Source organism: Cololabis saira, chromosome 3 (genome assembly GCF_033807715.1).
Source record: "Cololabis saira isolate AMF1-May2022 chromosome 3, fColSai1.1, whole genome shotgun sequence".
Classification (NCBI taxonomy): Eukaryota; Metazoa; Chordata; class Actinopteri; order Beloniformes; family Belonidae; genus Cololabis; species Cololabis saira.
This window is the reverse complement of record NC_084589.1, coordinates 48,597,114-48,624,804: the sequence shown is the minus strand read 5'-3', so window position 1 is coordinate 48,624,804 and position 27,691 is coordinate 48,597,114. Positions and strand designations below refer to the sequence as shown.

General features: G+C 41.8%; 2 protein-coding genes and 1 long non-coding RNA gene across 3 annotated transcripts in view; 1 reads left to right on the top strand and 2 right to left on the bottom strand.

The window, feature by feature from the left end:
* Positions 1-27,691, top strand: part of LOC133440735 (NACHT, LRR and PYD domains-containing protein 12-like) — a 239,256-nt gene that overhangs the window by 155,464 nt on the left and 56,101 nt on the right. The window lies entirely within an intron of this gene.
* Positions 16,499-17,607, bottom strand: LOC133440475 (uncharacterized). Its single transcript, XR_009782345.1, has 3 exons — positions 17,570-17,607; positions 17,189-17,434; positions 16,499-16,944 (listed from the first exon to the last, which is right to left on the bottom strand). It is a non-coding gene; the product is annotated as an uncharacterized LOC133440475 (long non-coding RNA).
* On the bottom strand, positions 24,886-26,515 carry LOC133440414 (zinc finger protein 239-like). Its single transcript, XM_061717673.1, has one exon. The coding sequence runs from the start codon at positions 26,366-26,368 to the stop codon at positions 25,223-25,225; it is 1,146 nt and encodes a 381-aa protein (XP_061573657.1). The 5' UTR covers positions 26,369-26,515; the 3' UTR covers positions 24,886-25,222.

Here is a 27,691-nt window from a genome sequence, read left to right as displayed (position 1 = left end):
ATAATAGCTAGCTTGATTTATATATACATAAAGTAAACTGACAGCACCATTGCTGTCATTATATATATAAAAAAAACATACATTCACATGATAAAAAAGTGCTTGGTAACAAAGTGCTTAGTAACCTTTCAGCCATGAATGTAACTGTTAAACACAGTACTTAACAAATGTACAAATATTGGGGGTACTGGCCAATAACATTTCCCTACTTGTGTCTTTACTAAAACCCTGAACTTACACCAGTTGACCAAATTCACTGCCTTCACTCAAATAACTAAGGATCTTACCAAGAAATATTCTTATTTCTAACCTAAAAATGCCATTACACCTGATAACACACATCACTTAAAAGGTTAGGTGTTTTTCCCACGTGTTAAAATTTAACTTTCATTTGTGTCAAGCAAATTTTAAGTTCTAGTTACGTTTTAAGTTAGAGTTTTGGCAGTGTTCAAAATAAAATTATGAGACCTGCTGTATTGGAGCACATTTTCTTTTAGTTAAAACTGTAGCGGGGACAGATGTTTAGAGGAACCTATGTATGTACCGGGGGAAGGCTGATTTATGGTTCTGCGTTACAACAACGCAGAGCCTACGCCGTAGGCTACGCCGTAGGCTACGCCGTAGGCTACGCCGTAGGCTACGCCGTAGGCTACGCCGTAGGCTACGCCGTAGGCTACGCCGTAGGCTCTGCGTCGATTTAAGGCGGAACCATAATTCAGGCTTTAGGGGAGACTATCGGAGAACAACCAGAAGAATATAGAGTGGATTAAAAATAAAAGTTAAGCACTGAGCTACATGTGTCTCCCGTCTGGGCCATTGCAGACTCATTGCCTGAGCATGATGTTACTAAAACCAAACATATCCGCCGTCTCTTTCTTCTAACTTTATGTGCGCGGCGCAGCACGTTGTGTCGCATTAAATGTGGTCCGGGCGTAATACCAGCTGGTGAAATTAAACGAAATTGTCAATTAATTGTAATCGTTAATTTTAATCGGGTAATTTCATAACGGCAATTAATCGAAAATCGATTAATTGTTAACATCCCTAGTCTCAATGTGATATACTCCTGGTGTGCAGCCTAATCCATTGAATAAATCCTCATATTCACTTAGAATGTCACTCTTTTTTAAGCGCATGCAATCTTTTGACAAGCCCCATTTTTCTCACATGACTCTCCTCCTAGAATAGGTGCATTGTTCTTTATGACCTCAAACTCCATGTCATACTTTTTATCTTTGTACTGACATGTCAACATGACTTTACCTTAAGCTGGAATGTGGTGTCCTGCATAAGCAACAAGCTTGGAGTGAGATTTGCTCACCTTTTTATCTAGTCTCAGCTTTCTGAGGTCTTTCATAGGAATGACTTTGCGATCAGTCCCAGTGTCCAGCCTGACTTTCAAAACTTTCTAGTTGACAATCAGATCTTCACGCCACTTTTCTTTCTTTGCATCCACTGCATTGATTTGTGAGACTTGTTTTTCTGCTTGGATTGTGCCAATAAAGAAGTCCTGATCATCTGCCTTGGCCTTGTTTATATGATGCACTTCATGATTATTTGTGTGCTTGCGTGAGTTGCACATTTTGGCATAGTGATTATTCCCGTGGCAGGCTTTGCACACTTGTCCGTAGGCAGGGCACTTCCTTGGCTCATGCCTGTAGCTGCATCTTGTGCAGTTTCCTTGAGTTCTCATCTTTACATTCTGTGCTGTGGCACCACTGTCTTTCTGTTTGTCACGTTGTTTTATCTTAGTGACTTTATTGACAGGAATTTCAACCTCTTCATGTAGACTTTTTAGCTGACTCCGACTCAACTCACTGGCTCTACAAATGTCTATGGCTTTATTTAGCGTGAGGTCCGGTTCTCTCAGTAGTCGTCCTCTCACTTGGTCATCTGTGATTCCACACACGATTCTATCTCGTATCAGTGAGTCGGTGAGGTGCTCAAACTCGCAGTCTTTCAATTAGTTTTTTTAAATCAGTCACATGCATCGACAGTCTCTGATTTTCCTTGCACTCGAATAAAGAACAGGGGCCTCATGTACTAACAGTGCGTGGATTTCAACTTGAATCCGTGCGTGGAATTAACAAGAACGCAAAAATTCATATGTACAAAGCTGTGCGTTCGCCCAAATCCACGCAGGTTTCTCTGTACATCCCAATCAGCGTGGATTTGAGCGCACATGCGGGAGCACAACACTCCGCCCTGTCTCCTCCCTCAAATATGTTTGAATATGATAATGAAGATAATTATCCATTAAACACCGCTCATCCTAACAAGAAATGTGCAAAAACAGGTAAAACAAATAAAAAAAAACATCGGCTCTGAGCTGGGTGTCGGACTCCAGTCCTCCAGGGCCGGTGTCCCTGCAGGTTTTAGATGTTTCCCTGCTTCATTGCACCGTGATACAAACTGTGATACAGACTGTGTCATCAACAGAACTATCCAGACTTTGATGACAAGCTGGTGATGATGATTAATTAGAATCAGGTGTGTTAAAGCAGAGAAACATCTAAAACATGCAGGACACCGGCCCTTCTGGGGTTCAGTTTGACACCTACATTATGGTGTTCTTTGCTTTGCGTTCCGCGAAGAGTTTTGGTTTTATTACGGGTTTGTTAATGTTTATGGGCAGCTTTAGTGAATCATTACACTCTGCCTCTCTTGTTTGTATTTTAAGAACCGACACCAGAATTTTTGGTGGATGAAAAACGGCTCCTCGTTCTGCTTTATTGTCATGCATATTATATACTAACGGATTAAGACCAATGCACACGTTTATTGAGTCTATAAGGGATATAATATATCCTATATAGATGTCTGCGATCACCTCTCTCATAAGTATAACAATGTGAACAATATACAATTTATATTTAAAACATGAAGCATCACGATCTGATTCCTCTGCTGCAGAAATAAAGACAATTTGTTCCAACGGGATTATCGAGGTGCAAACGTGAGAAATAAAGAGCAAAGTTGCTGTAACTCGAGTGTTTCATCCGCAGGAGGAGAGACTGGTAGAGTGTCGTGCCAAAAAGTGATTGCCTCCCAGAATCTGATTTCTCCCCTGAAAATGGGTCTTTTTACCTGCCAAATATTGATTGAAGGCCAAATACAGTTAATGAAAAGTTTTTTCTGCCTAAATCTGACTTGATCTCATTCTTGAGTTTCATAATCTGAAACTCTGACGTTGTAGCGCTGTCGTTCAGCGGGCTGCTGTGCGCGCTCCCGCGGCCACAAATCAGAAGAAATCAGATTCTGGCAGGCAATCACTTTTTGGCACAACACCGGTCCATCAGCGGAGAAACACTTTCTGGATCCTGCAGAACCTGCAGCTGACTCCATATCAGACTCTGAAAGTTGCCTAAACATTCAATAAAAACTTATTTCATGCTGAATCACATCAGTTCGCAACCAACCTTTCCGTGACACCTTTTTTTTTTATTTAAGACATCTTTACAGAAGCGTTTTTTTGCGGCGCTCCGCGGAGCCATGCTGTCTGCTGCTCCAGAACAGGAGCAGACATCAGAGCACTGCATCATTATGCTCCAAAGTCATCGGCCTGCAGGTCAGAGCTCTGTCTCAGGTTTTTAACCAACAGGCCCTCAGCCAGGCAGCCAAAATCATCAACGACCCCTCCCACATACTTCACCCCGCATTTCAGTGGCTCCCCTCCAGGCGGCGCCTGCGCTGCATCGCCCCCCCGGACTACTCCATACTCCTGTTACATTGTTTACATCCACTGTCAACACTTTACACTGACATTTTAACTTAATTTATACCACTATAGTCACTCTATTTTACATTTTTTGTGATATTCTTATATTTATATATTTTTTGTACATATGAGACATGCCTCATTTATCTGCTTTTATTATATTATTCTATCTGGTACTTTCAACGTCTTGCTGTTCAGTTGTTCTTGCAATTGCCACTCGGGGTTAAATAAAGTTTCTCTGAATCTGAATCTGAATTTAACTGCATTCACCAAATCAATGAGTGGATGTGCCAGAATTTTCTCCAGCTAAATGCAGAAAAGACAGAGGTGATCATTTTTGCCCCTAAAAAAAACTCTGTCTAAACAAGACATGGAAAAACTTATTCATGCATTCATTTTCAGTAGGTTGAATTATTGCTATGGCATCTTTACAGGCCTTAACAAGAAATCAATCAGGCAGCTGCAGCTGATCCAGAACGCTGCCGCCAGAGTCCTTACAAACACCAGTAAACTGGACCATATTACACTGGTCATGAAATCACTACACTGACTTCCAGTGAGTCAAAGGATAGAGTTTAAAATCCTACTGCTGGTCTACAAAGCACTGAATGGTCTTGGACCAAAATACATGGTTGATCTGTTAGTTCCTTATGAAGCTCCCAGACCCCTTAGGTCATCTGGATCTGGTTTGTTGTGTGTGCCAAGAACCAGAACCAAGCAAGGTGAGGCAGCGTTCAGTTTTTCTGCTCCTCACCGGTGGAACAAACTTCCTGTAGACCAGGGGTCCGTTTCACAACGCAGGTTTAGTGAAAACTCTGAGTCTGTTAACCCTGAAATGAGGGAAACTCTGAGTTTTCCATTTCACAAACGGAGGTAACTCAAACCAGAGAAAGAGGAGTAACTCTAGCCTGTTTCACAAAGAGAGGTAATTTAAGCTCTCGGTCAGTTACCGTAGTAACAGACGCTCTGAACCTAAACTGGTCGGGACCAGGTTTATATCGTGAAACCTGGAGTTTCTCTGTGTCTCCGCCTCTTTCAGAGCCACACGCACATTTGATTTCCTCATTCATTCAGTCAGCAGGCGAGTTTTGGCGAAGTTCTGCCGTCCGTCATTAAAAACAGAGTCAGTATATATATTAGAAGTCCATTGTCACGAACACGGCATCTCCTTTTTGTGCAGAATTAATGCGCAGAGAATTAATTATTCGTCGGGAGATGATTATCAGACCACGTAATACATGTACATTATACATAGTCTCATTACAGGCAAAGCAATATATGTTAATCCTTTATTTGTTATAATTTTGATGATTGAATTGTTTAATGATTTCATAATGTATTCAAATTTTTTGAGATTTTTTATTTGGGGTTTTCATAAACTGTGAGCCATAATCACCAAAATTATAACAAACAAAGGCTTGAAATATCTCACTTTGCATGTAGTGGGAAATAATATTTGTTTCACCTTAAGTTGAATTTACTACGAATTAAGTTTTGCAATATATTCACATTTTCTGACCTCCACCTGTATATTATTACATGAATAAATAAGAGCATAATATGTGTCTGTATTGGTTCAATACGGAACGCAACTTTTAATTCCCAATTAAGGAACAATTCCGTATTTCAAGGGACGGGTGGCAAGCCTACATAAACCTGTCCAAGCCATCAAGGAGTTCCACAGGATTGCAGGTGAATGATGTGGAGATCTGTTAAATTAATTTTATATTATTCTGTGCTGCGGTGTTACTCTTTTTTCGAAAAACATGTTCAATTTCGCCGTATGTGCGCATTAAAATCTCTAATTCCATTCGGGTGAAAAAGGACACGGCGTGAAGTATGTGGATCTGTGGATCTTCAGATGCAAACTACCGGTAATATTTCCTCAAAAGGAATTTTGTAAATTGAAATGTTAAATAAAGTTTAAAAAAAAAAAAAAAAAGTATGTGGATCTTTTGTGTCACCGGTTGCCATGGTGAATCCTTGTATCAGGGCTCTATAGATACTGCTTTTTGATAGTTGTGGCGCACGTGCTTAACTCCAGGTGAAACTACTTAGAGTTGAGTAAATTACCTCTAAACCGCTGTTCTGGAACCGAAAACTCAGAGTTTCCGATCTCAGAGTAGATCAACTAAGAGTTCAGGATTAGACTCAGAGTTTGTTGAACCTGCTTTGTGAAACGGACCCCTGAGGTCTGCTCCAACTGCTCTTTTAGCTCCTTCAAATCAGGGCTAAAAACTTTACTGTTTACTCAAGCGTACTCCTAAATTAAATACTTATCTGCTGGACTCTACTGCCCTTATTTTTAACAGCTTGTGCTTTTTATTATTTTACTTATTTCTTATCATCTTATTCATAATTTTATTCAATATTATTTGTTATTTACTTTCTAATTATGTCTTGCCGCTTTTAATGTCAATGTAAAGCACTTTGAATTACCTTGTGTTGAATTGTGCTATATAAATAAACTTGCATTGCCTTGCCTTGCCTTGTTATAATCCTATCTTTTTGTCCCTTTTTGTAATTACAGAACTCCCACAAGAAAATGTTTGTAAGGTGGAGGAGGACGGGGATTTCAGTGACCAGCACCTGGATAACCTGGAGAGGAGCTGTAGCCCGGACCAGGGGGAACCAAGGCATCCACAGACTACAGAACTGGAGGAAGACTCCAGCGGTCAGGAGATGAAGCACGAGGACGTAGAGGTGTCTGTTTCATTGGTCAATGTCGCTGATGTGAAAGTTGAAAATGGTGAACCAGGACCAAACTGTGACCAGCTGCTGTTGCACACTTCTCCTGAAGCTCAAAACAAAGATGAGGAAGGGACTGAAAGTTTACGCTCAGACTCCAGTAAAACTGCACATCCGGAACCAATGAGACGACACGGTGACCACGAAGATGCTGCTGTCCCGTCAGACAGCAACTGTAAATCAAAGCTGACCAGGACCCACACGGGGAAGAAGGTATTTTCTTGCAGCACTTGCAGGAAAGAGTTCAGTAAAAGTAGTAGTTTAAAGAATCACATGATGATCCACACTGGTGAAAGGCCATACCTGTGCAACACCTGCGGAAAATCGTTTACTAAATCATCAGATCTTAAACGCCACATAACCACGCACACGGATGAGAAGCCCTACATCTGCGAAACATGTGGAAAAAGTTACAGAGAACGTTACAAACTGGTGGTTCACTCGAGGATCCACGCGGGCGAGGAGCCCTACATCTGCAAAACATGTGGAAAAAGTTACAGAGAACGTTACAAACTGGTGGTTCACTCGAGGATCCACACCGGCGAAAGGCCGTACCTGTGCAACATCTGCAACAACGCCTTTACTAATTTATCACATCTTAAACGCCACAAAACCATGCACACAGGCGAGAAGCCCTACGTCTGCAAGACATGTGGAAAAAGTTACAAGAAAAATTCCTACCTGGTGAGGCACTCGAGGAACCACACCGGTGAAACGCCGTACCTGTGCAACACCTGTGGAAAAACCTTTACTAATTTATCGGATCTTAACCACCACATGGACACGCACACGGGCGAGAAGCCCTACATCTGCAAAACATCTGGAAAGAGTTGCAGGCTACTTTCCTTCCTGGTGATTCACCCGAAGATCCACACTGGTGAAACGCCATACCTGTGCAACACCTGCAGCAAAACCTTTACTAATTTATCGGATCTTAACCGGCACAAAACCACGCACACTGGTGAGAAGCCCTACGTTTGCAAAACATGTGGGAAAAGTTACAAGAAAAATTCCAACCTGGTGATTCACACGAGGATACACAACGGCGAAAGGCCGTACTTGTGCAACACGTGCGGAAAAACCTTTACTGATTCACGGTTTCTTAACCGCCACATAAACACGCACACAGGCGAGAAGCCGTATTTGTGCAAGACGTGCAACAAAGGTTTTAGCCGCAGAATTTATTTGCTGAGTCACATGAAAAATCACCCGGAGGAGAAGTCTGGTGACTCATGACAAATGAAGCTCATGTTGTCGTCCTCCGGGGGCAGCTGTCCACTCCTGTCTGACCCACAGAAGAAGAACCCGCAGAAGTCCAACCACCACCTCCTGTGGCTGATGAGCCTAATACCCTCCACACAAGGGTTGCAGGTTCAACCCGGATTCATGCTTCTCCGTTAACTTGACGCAGAGGGAACAATGTGGTTGTGTACTTTTTTTTTAAAGTTCTGCATTGAGTTTGTTTGAATCTCTGTTCCTTCTTAAAATCGTATTACTTGTTGCTGTTGGTAACTTGCTGTCTCCACAGTGCAAATAAAGAGCTGTTAGTATTTGCTGAAGTTTCTTTAAACGTGACAGTTTATTTCATTCATCTACAAAGCCTCTCTCACACTTCCTTTTTCCCGTCTGTTTCTTCTTCACTCACATTCTATTTGTAAAGTTAATCTGCAGCTCCATGTTGTTAAACTCTCTCCATCTACTCCGATCTGAGGTTATATATTGTGATGTTATACAAGTGAAAATTTACTTGAAACAGGTGAAAATTGTCAAATAAGTTATTTTTCTGATAATGACTCTTGTTTTAAGTGTAATGAGATTTTATGACTAAAAATGAGACATTTTAACTAGAAATAAGACAAATATTCTTGTTAAGATTTTGAGTTTTTGCAGTGTGGTGCTGCAACAAGAGGAAAGTTGTCAGTCACGCAGATTATTGGTACAGCGTGATCAGTACAACCAGCATTTAGCTCAGAAAGCAATGTAGGAGCTCTCCAGGGTTCTGATGGAGCTCTCCAGGGTTCTGATGGAGCTCTCCAGGGTTCTGATGGAGCTCTCCATGGTTCTGAAGGATCTCCAGGGTTCTGAAGGATCTCTCCAGGGTTCTGATGGAGCTCTCCAGGGTTCTGATGGAGCTCTCCAGGGTTCTGATGGAGCTCTCCATGGTTCTGATGGAACTCTCCAGGGTTCTGACAGTCTCATGAAGGGGGTGGGAGACATTGTCCATGATGGAGTACAGCTTAGCCACCATCCTCCTCTCCCCCACCACCTCCACCGGGTCCAGACTGCAGCCCAGGACAGAGCCGGCTTTCCTCACCACCTTGTCCAGTCTCTTCCTCTCTGCTGCAGTGATGCTGCTGCTCCAGCAGACACACCATAAAAGATGGCCGGAACACGTGAGCAGTGATTCCCATCCTGCTAAAGCCATCCTGGAGGACTGTTGGGAACATAATAAATCAAATATTATGAGTTTTGGGTGGGTAGGAAACATAAAAGCAGTACAAGCAGGTTTAGGTCATATACACTTCAGTCCGACAGTCCCATATTCATGTACTCCTCCCTGGGTATTCATAGAACCGTCAGTAAACTTTGACATACAGCAACAATTGAAGAAAAGGAACAGGCAGATTTCCGAGGGAAGGGTAGCTGAAAGTTATCTGGAACAACACTTTTCAGACTAAATATTAATTTTCACTGATGGGTCAAAGGACCCTGATACTGGAAGAACAGGAGCTGCAGTTTTCATTCCACACTACAAAACACATATCAAGAAAAGAACCACAGACCATTTATCAGTATATACAGTTGAACTTGCAGCTATCATTTTAGGCTTGGAATGGATAGAAGAAAACAACCATAACAAAACAGCAATAGCATCAGACAGTTGGGCAGCTCTTACAAGTATTAAAACCATGAAGTCATGTAGGCAAGATCTCATATATAAAATACATAATCTACTTCACAGAATGCACAAGAGGGGTTTGACAGTTTGCTTCATTTGGGTTCCTGCCCATGTAGGGATAGAAGGGAATGAAGGAGTGGATATTCTGGCCAAACAAACACTCAAATCACACACTGTAGATACAGACATTCCATTATGTAGGGCAGAGGGTAAATCAATAATCAAGAAAACATGTGGGGAAAGTGTGGCAAGAATACTGGGACATCCAAGACACGGGAAGACACCTTTACAATATACAGAAAACAGTTGGGTTGGGAAGAAGGAGGGGCAGGAACCGGAGGGAAGAGGCAATCATTACACGACTCAGGATAGGACACACAGGACTGAACAATACACTGCACAAAATAGGAAAACACCCCGATGGCAGATGTGACCAATGTGGGCAGGCTGAATGTGTTCAGCATGTGTTGTTGGATTGTGGAGGATATGAGGTGGAAAGAAGGACATTAGCAGCAGCAGCAGAGGAAGCCAGGATGGCTTTAAATGGGGGGAACTTGCTAGGAGCAGAGTCAGGAGTTATGCTCAAGCATTTGATGGCATATCTGAAAGATACAGGGATACTGGAGAGGATTTGATTTCCTTATTTAGTTTTTGTTTTATTTTATTCATTTATTTTATTAGTATTTTTCTTTTCTTATTTATTTTGTATTATTTTGTCTGCTAGTCTAGTGTTCCACACTCCAGTCCAGTAGGTGGCGGTAATACACCTTCAAGTTTGTTTGCCAACCGCCAATAAACACCATTGAAGAAGAAGAAGAAGAAGAAGAAGAAGAAGAACACGTGAGCAGTGATTCCTTTGAGGAGGACGGTTCTGTTGTTTCCTTTCTTTTTCCTCTTCAACAATGTCTAAGGTGAATCATCTGAGAGAGTTTATCGGTCAGCGACTAACAGCAGCTGCTGTAGAAATATTGTCAGTGTTTGAAAAAAGCATCTTGGAGTATGAAGAAGAGCTCGACCGTCAGCGCAGACTGTTGGACCTCGCCTGGAAACCTGAAATCAGACTCCACAGAGTCGGTACGTAACCCTGGAAAGTTGAATGAATGAACACATGAGTATGACTCCTACAAGATCCCTTTGTTTCCAGTTAAAAGCCGTGGTGATGAAGCAAACCAACTCAATGGGAAACTCCCCAGCTCAAGCAGCTGCTGATGTGGGATTCGGAAACATCCCGAACTAACTTGTTGTTCTGTTTACTTGGTGCTGCCTTTCATGGTCCATTCAGACTCTGGACCAGACTCATATTTCACACTTTATGAATGAATGAATGAATGAATTTTTATTTCGAACATGTATATAAAAAATAAACAGTAACATCTTCATATTCACATATGTTGGAAAAAATGAGTAGGAAGAAGTCTGCACTTTTTCCTATTTCCTACCCCTTTATAACTCTATGAATTTACATTATTGCTATTATTATATCTACACAATATCCATATGAATATAGTCTATAAAAATACTATGTAAAACATGCCTATTACTATAAAATCTGTTGTCAAATATCTTGGCATTTCCATCTCTAAAGATTCAGCAGAACGTGAAAATAAAAATGTGTGGAGGGTAATTAATGAATGCCAAACCAAACTTAACTCCTGGTTATTAAGAGACATCAGTTTATTAGGTCGTATCTTCTTAACCAAAATGGAAAGTCTCTCCAGATGTATTTATCCAGCAAACTCGTTGTCTATTCCCAATAACGTAATCAAAAAGATTAATCAGGTTAACTTTGATTAAATCTGGAGAAAGAAAATTAATTACATTAGGAAAACTGAACTGACCAAAGAATTCAAAGAGGGAGTCCTGCAAGCTATAGATTTAGATTTTATTAATGGAAACCTAAAAAAGGAACTGGTTGAAATCTTTTCTACACAATAAGAGCTTTTGGTATCATATCCCCAGAGTCATTTTTTTTTTATAGATATCTTTATTGAGGGCATTAAAAAAAAGAAAAAAAAGAAGATTTACAATAACAATATAATTATCAATATTTTCCCCCCTTTTTTTTTTACTTTTCATAACATTAGTTAAACCAAAATAAATAAATAATAAGATAAAAAAGAAAAATAAGAAAAAGAAAAAATACATTAAAAAAGGAATAAATAAATAAGTAAATAAAAATAAAAACAGCACACCCTCTCCCCTTCCCTCCGTCACATGGTCAATAAATTACATCATTCAAAATCATTTAACATATGTCTATTAATACTAGAACAAAAATGAATAATAAATATAATCAAGTCCTGTGTAAACACATTCATTAATACAGTAGATGATTCAGATCATTTCAGTTCAGAGTCATTTTTAATAAACTGGGAGGCATTGAACTGTTACTAAGATGCAACTTTACCGTTGAAATTTCATGCTTTAGACTTAATCGCTTATTTTGTAGAAAAGATGCAGGTCACAGTGTGAGATGTGAGATGACACTGGCAAAAAACGTGATGGTTGGAGGATACTCATATATGTGTTCATATGCTGTACTTAGATCGTTATTTATGACACGGAAGAAGCCATTTCTGGAACAACAACTTTATTCTTCAACTGTCTCGATACCAACGCAGTAACACAAGAGTACAGTCACAGTGCCACCTAATGGTCACACAGAGTAATGCACTTGTTTTCAAATATACTACTGTATTTTCACGACCATTCGGCGCACCGTGTAAAAAGGCGCAGCCTCATTTTTGTGTCTCATTTTTAGATTTAAAACACACATACGGCGCACCGACCAAAAAGGCGGAGTCTACAGACACGGAGCTGCACACACGCGTGCCGCAAAACACACACGCGCGCTGCAAAACACACACACCCGCTGCAGAACACACACACAAGTGTGCTTATTTAAAAATAGAGCGGGAGCAAAACTTAGTTTGATTGTATTTTATTTCAGTTTTTACATTAATCAAACCCTTCAAAGTCCCGTCTCTCCCCGGCGCGGACCCCGTCTCTCCCCGGCGCGGATCCCGTCTTTCCCCGGCGCGGATCCCCTCTTTCCCCGGCGCTGGCACCATTTCATGAAGCGAAAGCACCAAGACAGACCTCCATGAAAATGTTCAATTTAAATTTTTTCCGCCAGCGCTTCTGCTTTCAGTCTGAGGATGGTCTCATTCACGTCCGCAACTCACAGGTGCTTCACACGCCCCCTTCTCCCTTTACCGTTCTCATGGTGGCCGTCTGCCTTACATTACCGTAATACAGGTAATAGATACGGCGCACCGTTTCATTGGGTGCGCAGCACATTTAAAAAAAAAAAAAAAAGAATTTTATTTGTGCCTTATGGTCGGGAAAATACGGTACATAGATGAAGGGGAAGACCGAAGATTCAGGACAAAGTTTAAACCTCACCAATACAATCAACACTGAGAAGCACTTTTGACTTGTTAAAATCCAATCGTTTTGTCCCTTTCTGTAATTCCAGAACTCCCACAAGAAAATGTTTATAAGGTGGAGGAGGACGGGGTTTTCAGTGACCAGCACCTGGATAACCTGGAGAGGAGCTGCAGCCCGGACCAGGAGGAACCAGGGCATCCACAGACTACAGAACTGGAGGAAGACTCCAGCGGTCAGGAGATGAAGCACGAGGACGTAGAGGTGGATGTCTCATTGGTCAATGTCGCTGATGTGAAAGTTGAAAATGATGAACCAGGACCAAACTGTGTCCAGCTGCTGTTGCACACTTCTCCTGAAGCTCAAAACAAAGATGAGGAAGGGACTGAAAGTTTACGCTCAGACTCCAGTAAAACTGCAGATCCGGAGCCAATGAGACGACACGGTGACCACGAAGATGCTGCTGTCCCGTCAGACAGCAACTGTAAATCAAAGCTGACCAGGACCCACACGGGGAAGAAGGTATTTTCTTGCAGCACTTGCAGGAAGGAGTTTAGTAGAAGTAGTAATTTAATGGATCACATGAAGATCCACACTGGCGAAAGGCCGTACCCGTGCAGCACCTGCGGAAAATCGTTTAGACACTCTTCACATCTTAAAAACCACATAACCACGCACACGGGCGAGAAGCCCTACATCTGCAAAACATGTGGAAAAAGTTTCACGCAACGGTCTAGCCTGGTGGTTCATTCGAGGATCCACATGAGCGAGAAGCCCTACAACTGCAAAACATGTGGAAAAGGTTTCACACAACGTTCTGGCCTGGTGATTCACTCGAGGACCCACACCGGTGAAAGGCCGTACGTGTGCAACATCTGCAGAAAAACCTTTACTGTATTATCAGCTCTTAAGCGCCACATAACCACGCACGCAGACGAGCTGCGATATTTGTGCAAGACGTGCAACAAAGGTTTTAGCTGCATAATTGATTTGCTCAGTCACATGAAAAATCACCCGGATGAGAAGTCTGGTGACTCGTGACAAATGAAGCTCATGTTGTTCAATTCAATTCAATTTTATTTATATAGCGTCTAATACAACAGATGTTGTCTCTAGACGCTTTCCAGAGAACCAGAACATGAACATAAACATAAGTATAAACATAAACCCCCGAGCAATTGTCGTCCTCCGGGGGCAGCTGTCCATAGGCCTGGGACGATAATCAATAAATCAATTAATCGCACAATAAATGAAAATGGACTCGATAATTTTTCCGGCCTCGATAAATGGCCATATGCGCGCATATTTGTTTTCTTCGTCTCCGGCCTCCAAACACACTGGATGACAAGAGGGCTCACTCTGTGCATCGGTCCTGGGCGCGTTCGTTCCTTAGCGGAAAAAAATGAACGGAGTGAACCATCTTGTCAATCATTCAGACTCTTTGTATCTGTGGGGGGAGGCGGAGTCACGGGTTGAATCCCCCGGGCAGACTGCGCGGACCGGACCCCAGTTTCTTTTCCTCCGCTTAGTATTATGCTTAAATTCAGCGGGTTGTCTCGTCTGATCTGAGGTCGTAGGCAAAAAAAAAAAGGGGGCACGGGTGGAGAGGAGAGGGGCGGTGGCGGCCCGGAGGCCGGCCGTCTCTCTCCCTCCAACCCGCGGCTCAGGGCTCGGGTGATTGCCGGGCACGCCGGCGCGGCGAGGGGACGAGCCGGAGCTCCGTCACCCCCCACGTCCACCGCCAAGATCCCCCAAGTGGATGGGAGCGTGTGTCTGCCTCCGCCGGCCTTCGCAGGCGCAGTGGTACGCGGTCAGCGCGGAGACCTGAGTCCACCGCGCAAGCGGGGGGCTCGACGGAGACGGCACTCCTTTTTTCCTCTCACCCCCGCGGGTGAGAGCTGCTGTTTGGGGGGGTGGCGGTTTCTGCGAGGGGTGCGGAGGTCCGGGCATCCCGACGGTCTGCACTTTGGGGCACGAAGGCTCGAACCTCCCATTTGCTTGTTTTATTTGTTTTGCATATTTAAAAGTTCTCCAATGTCAAATAAAGGTTTAATTATTACATTTGAAAGGGTGTACTTGCATTATTATGATATATTAACATTACATAAGTGCTTATTTTGGTCTCGACAATGTCGACAATAATATTGTTTATCGTCAATAATTTGTGGGAAAATATATCGGCCTAGCTGTCCACTCCTGTCTTTTTTTTACCCATTTCATCACCCAGTGCTCCTACCTAGACAGTCCTGGGCATTGCCATCCTCTACCAACCCAGGGAGGGCCCTACACTGGGCTCAGGTCTCCTTCTTATCCTGAGGAGTGATGAACCGCTTCTTTCCACCAGACAGGGTGAGGATTCTCCGGCCCATTTCATCACCCAGTGCTCCTACCTAGACAGTCCTGGGCATTGCCATCCTCTACCAACCCAGGGAGGGCCCTACACTGGGCTTATCCTGATGAGTGATGGACCGCTTCTTTCCACCAGACAGGGTGAGGATTCTCCGGCCGGATCCTCCCCACCCCATCTGGCGCCCCGGTTGGCCAGAGGGGGCATGTATAGCCCAGGACTGTGTGCATGTTTTTGTGAGGGTAGCTCCCATTAGCTACCCAAGGGAACACGGGGAGAACATGCAAACTCCACACAGAAAGATCCTTTCGCCAACCCCACCCAGGGTGTGGGCACTGAAGTCATGGGGGAACTAACACGCACTTCAGCGCCCACAGCATCCCCGGCGGGAATCGAACCCAGGACCTTCTTGCTGTGAGACGGCTACACTACCTGCTGCGCCAAGGACATCGCACATTAGTCGATGTTACTCATCCAGAAATGATCAAAATCTCCCGCGACATTGCGAGATCGAGCACGGGAACGCACGAAAAAAAGCCGTTTCAACCGGGAATTCGCGAGTTCGAGCCCAGGGACTACCGATAACAAGAACGTTTTTTTAGTAAAGTAAAAACAAATGAAATGGTAGAAATAAAGGTTCATTCTACACATTTTCTTCCCTAAGCTATGTCCAATTTCGGACAGTTAGCCTTGTATAGATTCTAAAGGATCTTACTATTTGAGTTTATAACAATAGAATAAGAGGAAGAAAGTCATAAAATCAATTATAAACATAACATTTTATTGAAATAATGACAATAACAAATAACAACAACATAACAAATAATAACAAATAATAACAATAGAAACAGTAATATAACAATAAATGCCGACTCATATTTATAAACTTCTATTAACTTATATAAATATATATTTGCATGGTAAAATAAAACAGCAATAACAACAATAACAATCGTAGCTGTAACGTTAAGATGTAGAAAGGCACTCATTTCTATTTACAATACTAATATTTTACAATAAGATGTAAAAAGGCATGTAATGACTAATATTTAGAAATAAAAAAAAGAAAAACACCCATAACAATAACAATTTTCCCAAAAAGATGAAGGTTTAAAAAAAAAAAGCTGCTAAACCCAAAGACAAAAACATAAAACAGTAAAAAAAGTTACCACCAAATAAACTAAACCCAACTAATTAACTTTTAAGAAGCAGGAGGGTCCTTGTTTTCAGTTTTTTTTGCTTTTTCTGTAGCCCTTTTTCTCCAATTCAGCCCTCCATTGATCATATGACTGTGTTTCTGTTTCTCCACAGTACCAGTTGCCGAAATACTGCCTGTGTGATGGCGTTTTTCGGCTTTCTTTGCACTTGCTGCAAATAATCACATCTGTCTTTCTGGTGTATTTTCTTTTTCCTTGGACTGTGTGCTCTTCTACCCGTTTCCTACGTCCGCTTTCATTGTGTGCTTGTGTCTGGGTGGATGGTGATGATAATGGTGTATATGAAAGTATGTATTGTGAGCATCCAGGTGCAGCCGTCACCTGTGAGGATGCAGCCCCTGACGGGACAACGTAGCCAGGTGGCAGCTGTGACAGGAAGTGCAGCTGTGGATGGGGCTGTGGAGTTGGGAAGATGGCTTGGGGTTGTGGCCTCCCTTTCAGATGTGCTTCCCCAGCAGTATTTAGTGGCAAGATGAATTGATGAAGCGGAAGTAAACTGGCTGAAAACAGGGAGGGGTCTTTCTGTACCGCTGGACATAGTTTTTCTGGGGCAGCCATGGGTGGATCTGGAGCTGGGACGCCCCGGTGCAGAATTTTTTGTTCCTGTCCCCTGCTGCGCCTGCTGTACCTGTGTAAAATAAATATATAAGAAGATTAGTACTTTCTTTTCAAGGCTTTAATTACCTCGGAAATGCAGGTAAATGTGAGGTAAAGTGAAATGTCTGTAAAGCTGTCAGCAGCAATAAAGGTGAAAGATAACACTTGATTGTTTTCATTGTAAATCCATTTTTTTGGTGCAAAGTTGTACAGATTCTGTCATTGTTCAAATCCTTCTGTACTGAACTGTATATGAAGTATGCTGAGGTACTCACCATTGTGTGAGTGTGGCAGCGTTTACTTCGGGGAGCTGGATGGTGGTCTCACTCATCACTCTACTGTTTGTTATCACACACTCCCGGATGTGTTTGTATAAACGAGCCATCATTGTGAACCGGGACACCTTTTTACCATCACAGTGCACAGCATTTGGGTAGAGGGCACAGAGTCTCAGGAAGACGGCCTCCACCACCCTGTTACAGTCAGGCCACTGAGCTGGACTGTGGGCCCCGATGAAAGATCTGAAAAATAGAATCCCATACATACTATTAAAACACGACTGTTTTCAGTGTTATTATTTTGTAATTAGATATTTTGAATTGTGAATATATATTTTTTAAACAGTCAAGACCTTGTTCTTGCTTAGATTTATCTACCTTTTGGTGCTCTCTACACCTGGTGCCACAATCTTTTTGGTTGCCCGGAATCGACCCTGTGACAGGTTGGTTCAGTGACGTATTGGGTAAATGGTTTTCCTTTTGTCGTACTCCCCCAGCATTTGCCACAGGGTGATGACCTGGTTGGCCTCTTCTCCACTCAAGGCAAGACGGTGGTGTCTGAGGCCAACCAAAAACTCTGCCAAGTCTTGTACTGCTCCATACCCTTCGATGTTGTCAGGCCCAACTGAATCCTAAAACAGAAAAAAAACCAACAAAAATTCAATAAGCTCTATGTACAGCAGCAACGTATAATTTTAATACCTATTTTCAAATTCCTTCTTACATCATGTGAGGAGGAGGCTTCAGAAGCTTGAGCAGCAGCTCCTGACGAAGGTTGCTGTGTTGGGGCTACATAGAAGAACAAGGTTATTACTTAAAATGTATATGTGTTCGTGGCTAATTTTACTTCTACCCATTTGTGTATTAAGAGTTGGTGCATTTACATATACTAAAAGTTCTATTAATACTTCAGTAAAACTCACAGCATTGAGTAGCAGGAAGAATTGCTGGCCTGGATTTAGCCATCAGTAGGCTGTCCAAAGGAGAAGCCGTAGCTGAAGGAGGGACTGCTGGCAGAGACATGGAGCTGGTTGATGGAGCTGAAGGAGGGACTGCTGGCAGACATGTGGAGCTGGTAGATGGAGGAGCTGAAAGTGGTGGAATAGGAGCAGCTGCAGACGATTGTGAGACGGCAGGTCTTCGCACTGTCTCCAAGGATGGAAGGGTCATGTTTACAAACTCCTCAGTCTCAATGAAACTCTCATCCACCTGGACCACATTATTCTCTGACTGCTCAATGGCCACGTTGTAATCCTGCAGCACTTTACCAGTTTGCTTGTAGAGATACTCCACTCCAATAAGCTCATCTAAAAACATATAAAGAAAATAAAACAATGTGACCACGTCAAAGTTACAGGCAAGCCTTGAAGTTAGAATGCAGGGGAACTGCACCCTGTGGCCGATGTCAAGCTTCTCACCCGTGTGTGTGGTTATGTGGCGGTTAAGATGTGATGATTTGGTAAAGGTTTTCCCGCAGGTGTTGCACAGGGACGGGCTTTCGCCGGTGTGGGTCCTTGAGTGAACCACCAGGGTGGAACGTAGCCTGTAACTCTTTCCACATGTTTTGCAAATGTAGGGCTTCTCGCTCGTGTGGATCCTTGAGTGAATCACCAGTTTGGAACGTTCTCTGTAACTTTTTCCACATGTTTTGAAGATGTAGGGCTTCTCGCCCATGTGCGTGATTATGTGGCTTTTAAGAGCTGATGATTTAGTAAAGGGTTTGTTGAAGGTGTTGCACAGGTACGGCCTTTCACCAGTGTGGATCTTCATGTGATCTATTAAAATACTACTTTTACTGAACTCTTTCCTGCAGGTGCTGCAAGAAAACGCCTTCTTCCCCGTGTGGGTCCTAGTCAGCTTTGATTTACAGTTGCTGTCTGACGGGACAGCAGCATCTTCGTGGTCACCGTGTCGTCTCATTGGCTCCGGATCTGCAGTTTTACTGGAGTCAGAGCGTAAACTTTCAGTTCCTTCCTCATCTTTGTTTTGAGCTTCAGGAGAAGTGTGCAACAGCAGCTGCCCACAGTTTGGTCCTGGTTCACCATTTTCAACTTTCACATCAGCAACATTGACCAATGAGACATCCACCTCTACGTCCTCGTGCTTCATCTCCTGACCGCTGGAGTCTTCCTCCAGTTCTGTAGTCTGTGGATGCCCTGGTTCCTCCTGGTCCGGGCTGCAGCTCCTCTCCAGGTTATCCAGGTGCTGGTCACTGAAAACCCCGTCCTCCTCCACCTTACAAACATTTTCTTGTGGGAGTTCTGGAATTACAAAAAGGGACAAAAAGATAGGATTTTAACAAGTCAAAAGTGCTTCCCAGTGTTGATTGTTTGGTTGTATTTGTGAGGTTTAAAGTTTGTCCTGAATCTTCGGTCTTCACCTTCATCTATGTAGTATATTTGAAAACAAGTGCGTGTGTTTTGCGGCGCGCGTGTGTGCAGCTCCGTGTCTGTAGACTCCGCCTTTTGGGTCGGTGCGCCGTATGTGTGTTTTAGATCTAAAAATGAGATACAAAAATGAGGCTGCGCCTTTTCACACGGTGCGCCGAATGGTCGTGAAAATATGGTAGTATATTTGAAAACAAGTGCATTACTCTCTGTGACCATTAGGCGGCACTGTGACTGTACTCTTGTGTTACTGCGTTGGTATCGAGACAGTTGAAAAATAAAGTTGTTGTTCTAGAAATGGCTTCTTCCGCGTCATAAATAACAATCTAACTACAAGTCCTGGATATGAACTCCTATATGAGCATCCTCCAACCATCACGTTTTTTGCCAGTGTCATCTCACATCTTACACCGTGACCTGCATCTTTTCTACAAAATAAACGATTAAGTCTAAAGCATGAAATTTGAACGGTAAAGTCGCATTTTAGTAACAGTAACTTAGTAACATGCCTCCCAATTTATTAAAAATGACTCTGGAGATATGATACCAAAAGCTCTTATTGTGTAGAAAAGATTTCAACCAGTTCTTTTTTTAGGTTTCCATTAATAAAATCTAAATATACAGCTTGCAGGCCTCCATCTTTGAATTCTTTGGTCAGTTCAGTTTTCCTAATGTGATTAATTTTCTTTCTCCAGATATAAATCAGAGTTAACCTGATTAATCTTTTTGATTACGTTATTGGGAATAGACGACGAGTTTGCTGGATAAATACATCTGGAGAGACTTTCCATTTTGGTTAAGAAGATACGACCTAATAAACTGATGTCTCTTAATAACCAGGAGTTAAGTTTGTTTAGGCATTCATTAATTACCCTCCAGACATTTTTATTTTCACGTTCTGCTGAATCTTTAGAGATGGAAATGCCAAGATATTTGACAACAGATTTTATAGTAATAGGCATGTTTTACATAGTATTTATATAGACTATATTTATATGGATATTGTGTAGATATAATAATAGCAATAATGTAAATTCATAGAGTTATAAAGGGGTAGGAACTAGGAAAAAGTGTAGACTTCTTCCTACTCCTTTTTTCCAACATATGTGAATATGAAGATGTTACTGTTTATTTTTTATATACATGTTCCAAATAAAAATTCATTCATTCATTCATAAAGTGTGAAATATCAGTCTGGTCCAGAGTGTGAATGGAGCATGAAAGGCAGCACCAAGTAAACAGAACAACAAGTTAGTTCGGGATGTTTCCGAATCCCACATCAGCAGCTGCTTGAGCTGGGGAGTTTCCCATTTAGTTGGTTTGCTTCATCACCACGGCTTTTAACTGGAAACAAAGGGATCTTGTAGGAGTCATACTCATGTGTTCATTTATTCAACTTTCCAGGGTTACGTACCGACTCTGTGGAGTCTGATTTCAGGTTTCCAGGCGAGGTCCAACAGTCTGCGCTGACGGTCGAGCTCTTCTTCATACTCCAAGATGCTTTTTTCAAACACTGACAATATTTCTACAGCAGCTGCTGTTAGTCGCTGACCGATAAACTCTCTCAGATGATTCACCTTAGACATTGTTGAAGAGGAAAAAGAAAGGAAACAACAGAACCGTCCTCTCCCTCTTCTTCTCTAGGTTTAATGGCGGATCACAACCAACGTTATTAGGTTCTACCGCCACCTGCTGTACCGGAGTGTGTAACATCAGGATCATTATTACACCAGGTTACAGTCTAACTTAAAGGGGAAAAAAAGGAAATACCTAAATAAAATAAGATAACCACATTTAAATCTTATTATCTATCCCTGCATCTTTAAGAAAGACAAGGATTTCCTTATAACAATCCCTCATCACCTCACTCCTCCCTAATTACCTACTAAACTCCATTCCCGTCCCAGCTCGTACATCCTGTCTCTTAAAGCGTTCCTTTCTACCTCATACTTGCCACATTTAAGAATCACATGCTCTACATTCTCTGTGACATCACACTCATCACATTTATCACACACGGACTTTGACATTAAATACAGAGTTGATTTTAAACTAGTATGACCTAATCTTAATCTAGAAATGATGACTTCCTCTCTCCTACACTTTCCTTTGAAAACCTTCACCTTAATTGACTTGTGTATGTTATAAAAATGTCTCCCTTTTACACCGTTGTCCCACACCTTCTGCCATGAATCCCTCACTGCCTTTCTAATTCATGATTTTGCTTCACCTTTACCAAAAGGAATTTCCATAATTACCTCACTACTCAATTTCAATGCTCTTTTAGCAATATTGTCTGCTTTCTCATTGCCATCAACACCCATGTGGGCAGGAACCCAACAAAACTGCACAGTAATTCCAGTTCTGCATAACCTCCACAACACCATTAATATTTCCAACACTAGATCTTCTCTTATTGTTTTCTTTGAAGTCAAACTCTGAAGGGCTGCAGTGGAGTCTGAACAAATGACATAGTTCCTTCTCGCAGTTACAGTCAGTATTTCATTTACCAACGAAAGTAATTAGAACAAAATGCATACAACATTCTTTTCATCACTGGTTTACTACGACTTCTGTCATTTAGCAGACGCTTTTATCCAAAGTGATTTACATCTGAGAAAACAACACAAGCAAAAAGGTTTAGAAAGAGTTTTATTTTTTCCAACACAATGAGAGCTGACGCAATTTATATGATAAACTTCTGATTGTTAATATCAATAAATAAAAGAAAAATATTTTTGAATTCATGTGTTCTTTATTATTTGTCATAAAACATTTATGTTGTTAAGAAACTTTTATTGCAATGGGCCTCAAAATAATACACATGGTAAGTCTTTGAGACATTAAAACATTTAAATATCAAACTATCAAACTATCAAACTGATTTTGGTGTGAAATATATAGATATACAAGAGTCATTTAAAGCTGCAGTTTCCAACATTTAACCACTAGAGGAAATAAAGATCCCAAACTAACCCCCAAACTCAGAATGACGGTTCATTCATGCATGAATCACCCACAGGTTTTCTGCAGGGGTTTGAAGCCTCTTTTTCCTCGTATTGTGGCAGGTTGGAATTATATAAAGCAAGAAGTTTAATGCGTAATTAGGGGCGTGGCCTTTTGATTGGCATTAATTTGTCCAACCTGTAAATAAATACTTTTTCTAAGATCTTAGAAAATGTTGGGAGTAAAGAATCAGGCCTGTAATTAGTGAATTGGTGTCTGTCTCCAGTTCTGTACAGTGGGATGACTTTTGCAGTTTTCATTTTTTTTTTTTGTAAATGTCCCAGTTCTGCGTGACTGATTACAGCTGTATGTCAGTTAACAATCCATCAATAACCTTTTTGACTATTGTCATATCACCACAGTCAGTTGACACCTTGTTTTTACATTTACTTACAATATCTATGATTTCTCTCTCCTCCACAGCTGTGAGAAACATTGAATCTGGATTTCTACTTATTAATGTTTCCTTCCATCCATCAGCTGATCCAGGATCACACATTTTTCTGCCAGATTTGGTCCAACACTCACAAAATACCTGTTAAAATTATTAACCACCTCATTCATATCATTAATGACTTCATCGTTATTGGTTAAATATTGTGGATAATTAGTCTGTCTTGAACTTTTCCTAATGGCATCGTTCAATATATTCCAAATACCTTTAACGTTATTTTTAGTCCTTATTCATGAAGGAATTCATGTCCCTCTCCATGAAGGCAAGTGGTCTCAGCCCTGAAACAGCAAAGTCCTCCCTCCATTATCATATTATTATTTTTATTATTGTTGTAATTATTATTACAAAAGTGCATCTCCACTCGTTGAGTTTGCACTTTGAAAGAGATGGAAAATGGACTGGTACCAAAAGCCAGGCTTGTTGCACAAGGTTTTGAGGAAGTGCAAGTTTCTGCTACAGAAGGAATCTCCAACCTGTGCTTCAGTCTCTGAGGCTCCTTGTGGCAGGAAGTTATCAAAAACAATGGACACTGCATTTGATGGACATAAAATCGGCCTTCTTTAATGGACTAGAAATGTGGAGAGACATTTTCATTAAACCTTCTCCAGAGACCAACAGAGCAGATCATCTTTTTTTAACCCACATCAACTCCATGGTTCCTGACACAGTGGATTCCTATCAGTTTTCCTACCGTGCCAACAGATCAGTGGATGAAGCGATGGCTTCGGCTTCACTTCACCTTCCAACACCTGGACAGGATGAACACCTATGCACGGCTTCTGTCCCTGGATGTGTCATTTGATGAAGCCAAGACCAGTTAAATAACAAACTGGATCAAAATGACGTGATTGAGGAAGTTGAGGATAAAGGACAAAAGTGCATCTCCACTTTTCAACTTCATTTGAGGACATTTCTCTTTCCACATTGTTTTCTGAGTTAAATGCCGGTTGTACTGATCACGCTGTACCAATAATCTGCGTCATTGACAACTTTCCTCTTGTTGATGCACTGAAGTCTTTTTTTATTTGTGTTTTTATTATTATTATTATAATAGATTTTTCACGCTTGAGTTTATGTTGAGCTTTTATAACTCACCACCAGGGGGCACTGCTGCTCTTTCTAAATAATAACATTCCAGAATTATAAACAATAAAAAAAATGCATCCATGTAAAATGAAAATTTAATTACATTTTTCACGATTATTTCTTACTAAATATGAGTTGAGGTAAAAATACATTTACTTTTAAACGGATGTCTGACATAAAAGTGTTAAATCCAAAGTCTGTCCTCTTCCTGGAATCTGATCCCGATGATCCTCCCTCTTCTTCCTGCTCTCCAACCTGCAGATCTGCAGCTTCAACACGGATCTCAACATCAGCATTAGAATAAATCATGTGTCAGACGAGTTGTAAATCTAATACAACTTGATTTTATACATGTGATTTAATAATATTGTTAATTTTATATTATTTAAACAATATGAAAAACGTACACAAATATGTTGTAACTTATAGTTACAATAACACAGCATGGATCATTTGAATTACATTGTTTTGATTTATTTTGTCTCATGAATTATCACGATAATCTGATGTACGCGCAGCTCAGATTTTAAACTGTATAAAGCCTTTTACAGTTTTCAGCGACCTATGTATAACCTCTGAACGGAGTAGATGGAGAGAGTTTAACAACATGGAGCTGCAGATTAACTTTACAAAGAGAATGTGAGTGAAGAAGAAACAGACAGGAAAAAGAACGTGTGAGAGAGGCTTTGTAGATGAACGAAATAAACTGTCACGTTTAAAGAAACTTCAGCACATACTAACAGCTCTTTATTTGCACCGTTGAGACGGCAAGTTACCAACAGCAACAAATAATACGATTTTAAGAAGGAACAGGGATTCAAACAACCTCAATGCAGAACTTTAAAAAGTGTACACAACCACATTGTTCCCTCTGCGTCAAGTTGACGGAGAAGCATAAATCTGGGTTGAACCTGCAACCCTTGTGGGGAGGGGATTAGGCTCATCAGCCACAGGAGGTGGTGGTTGGACTTCTGCGGGTTCTTCTTCTGTGGGTCAGACAGGAGTGGACACCTGCCCCCGGAGGACGACAACATGAGCATCCTTTGTCACGAGTCACCAGACTTCTCCTCCGGGTGATTTCTCATGTGACTCAGCAAATCAATTCTGTGTCTTGCACAAATATCGCTGCTCGCCCGTGTGCGTGGTTATGTGCCGTTTAAGATGTGATGATACAGCAAAGGTTTTGTTGCAGGTGTTGCCCAGGTATGGCCTTTCGCCGGTGTGGATCCTCGAGTGATCCACCAGGTGGGAACGTAGCCTGTAACTTTTTCCACATGTTTTGCAGATGTAGGGCTTCTCGCCCGTGTGCGTGGTTATGTGGCTTTTAAGGTTTGATGATTTAGTAAAGGTTTTTCCGCAGGTGTTGCACACGAACGGCCTTTCACCGGTGTGGGTCCTCGAGTGATCCACCAGGTAGGAACGTAGCCTGTAACTCTTTCCACATGTTTTGCAACTGTAGGGCTTCTCGCCCGTGTGCGTGGTTATGTGGCGTTTAAGATCCGATAAAATAGTAAAGGTTTTGCTGCAGGTGTTGCACATGTATGGCTTTTTGCCTGTGTGGGTCCTCGAGTGAATCACCAGGTTGGAATGTTCTGTGTAACTTTTTCCACAAGTTTTGCAGATGTAGGGCTTCTTGCCCGTGTGCATGGTTATGTGGCGTTTAAGAACTGATGATCTAGTAAAGGTTTTTCCGCAGGTGTTGCACAAGTACGGCTTCTCGCCTGTGTGGATCCTCGAGTGAATCACCAGGTTGGAAGGTTGACTGTAACTTTTTCCACAAGTTTTGCAGATGTAGGGCTTCTCGCCCGTGTGCGTGGTTATGTGCCGGTTAAGATCAGATGATTCAGTAAACGATTTTCCGCAGGTTTTGCATAGGTACGGCCTTTCGCCAGTGTGGATCTTCATGTGATTCATTAAATTACGACTTTTACTGAACTCTTTCCTGCAAGTGCTGCAAGAAAACGCCTTCTTCCCCGCGTGGGTCTTGGTCAGCTTTGATTTACAGTTGCTGTCTGACGGGACAGCAGCATCTTCGTGGTCACCGTGTCGTCTCATTGCCTCCGGATCTGCAGTTTTACTGGAGTCTGAGCGTAAACTTTCAGTCCCTTCCTCATCTTTGTTTTCAGCTTCAGGAGAAGTGTGCAACAGCAGCTGGCCACAGTTTGGTCCTGGTTCACCATTTTCAACTTTCACATCAGCGAGATTGACCAATGAGACATCCACCTCTACGTCCTCGTGCTTCATCTCCTGACCGCTGGAGTCTTCCTCCAGTTCTGTAGTCTGTGGATGCCCTGGTTCCTCCTGGTCCGGGCTGCAGCTCCTCTCCAGGTTATCCAGGTGCTGGTCACTGAAAACCCCGTCCTCCTCCACCTTACAAACATTTTCTTGTGGGAGTTCTGGAATTACAAAAAGGGACAAAAAGATGGGATTTTAACAAGTCAAAAGTGCTTCCCAGTGTTGATTGTATTTGTGAGGTTTAAAGTTTGTCCTGAACCTTCGGTCTTCCCCTTCATCTATGTAGTATATTTGAAAACAAGTGCATTACTCTGTGTGACCATTAGGCGGCACTGTGACTGTACTCATGTGTTACTGCTATGGTATCGAGACAGCTGAAGAATAAAGTTGTTGCATTTCAGGTTGAGCATTTCTGAATTCTTGTATTGTCAGCCGCCCGTTTGTCCAGTCTTTTACACACTACCCAAAGTGCACAAAAGCCTGTCAAATCCTCCTGGTCGCCCTATTGTGGCCCAGATGAACGCTTTACTATCACCTTTGTCAGAGTTTGTGGATCACTATATCAAACCTTATGTCCAAACACTACCAGCGTATATTAGAGACTCCACGGATTTCATTAATAAGATCTTTAACCTCACTAACCTTCCTGATGATCTTCTGTTGGTCACCTTTGACATCCCCAGTCTCTACACTAATATTCCCCATGATGGTGGTAGAGAAGCCTAAAAGTTCTATTTGCAGGACTTACTCATGCCCCCGGGTAAGTTTATTGTTGACTTAGCTACTTTTATCATGAAGAAAAACTACTAACTTTAATGGTGAATATTATTTCCAAGTATCTGGTACCAGCTCTATTTGTGCTCCGAATTACGCAAATCTATACGTGGGTCACTTTGAAAAAAACTTTGTGTCAAATCCTGAGCACAATATTTTTTTTTGCCAAAAATCTTAAAATGGTACGGATTCATTGATGACATCTTCTGTCTAATTAAAGCTGATGCTAATGAACTAGAAGACTTTTTTACCTTACTGAATTAGCTTCGACAGCAACCTCCAATTTACAATGGAGTATAGTAGTGAAAAAGTTATTTTTCTAGATATATGGGTTGAAAAAAAGAATGGCTCCTTATCCACTTCACTCTACTGAAAAGAAACAAATAGAAATACGCTCTTATTGGCTAGTAGTTTTCGTCCTCCTCCCCTCAAAAGAGGCCTACCCAAAAGCCAGTTTTTTAGACTCCAGAGAATTTGCAGCAGTACAGAGGATTTCATAGACAAGGCATCAGAGATGAGCTCTAGATTTATCCAGCGGGGATATCCTATGGATTGTAT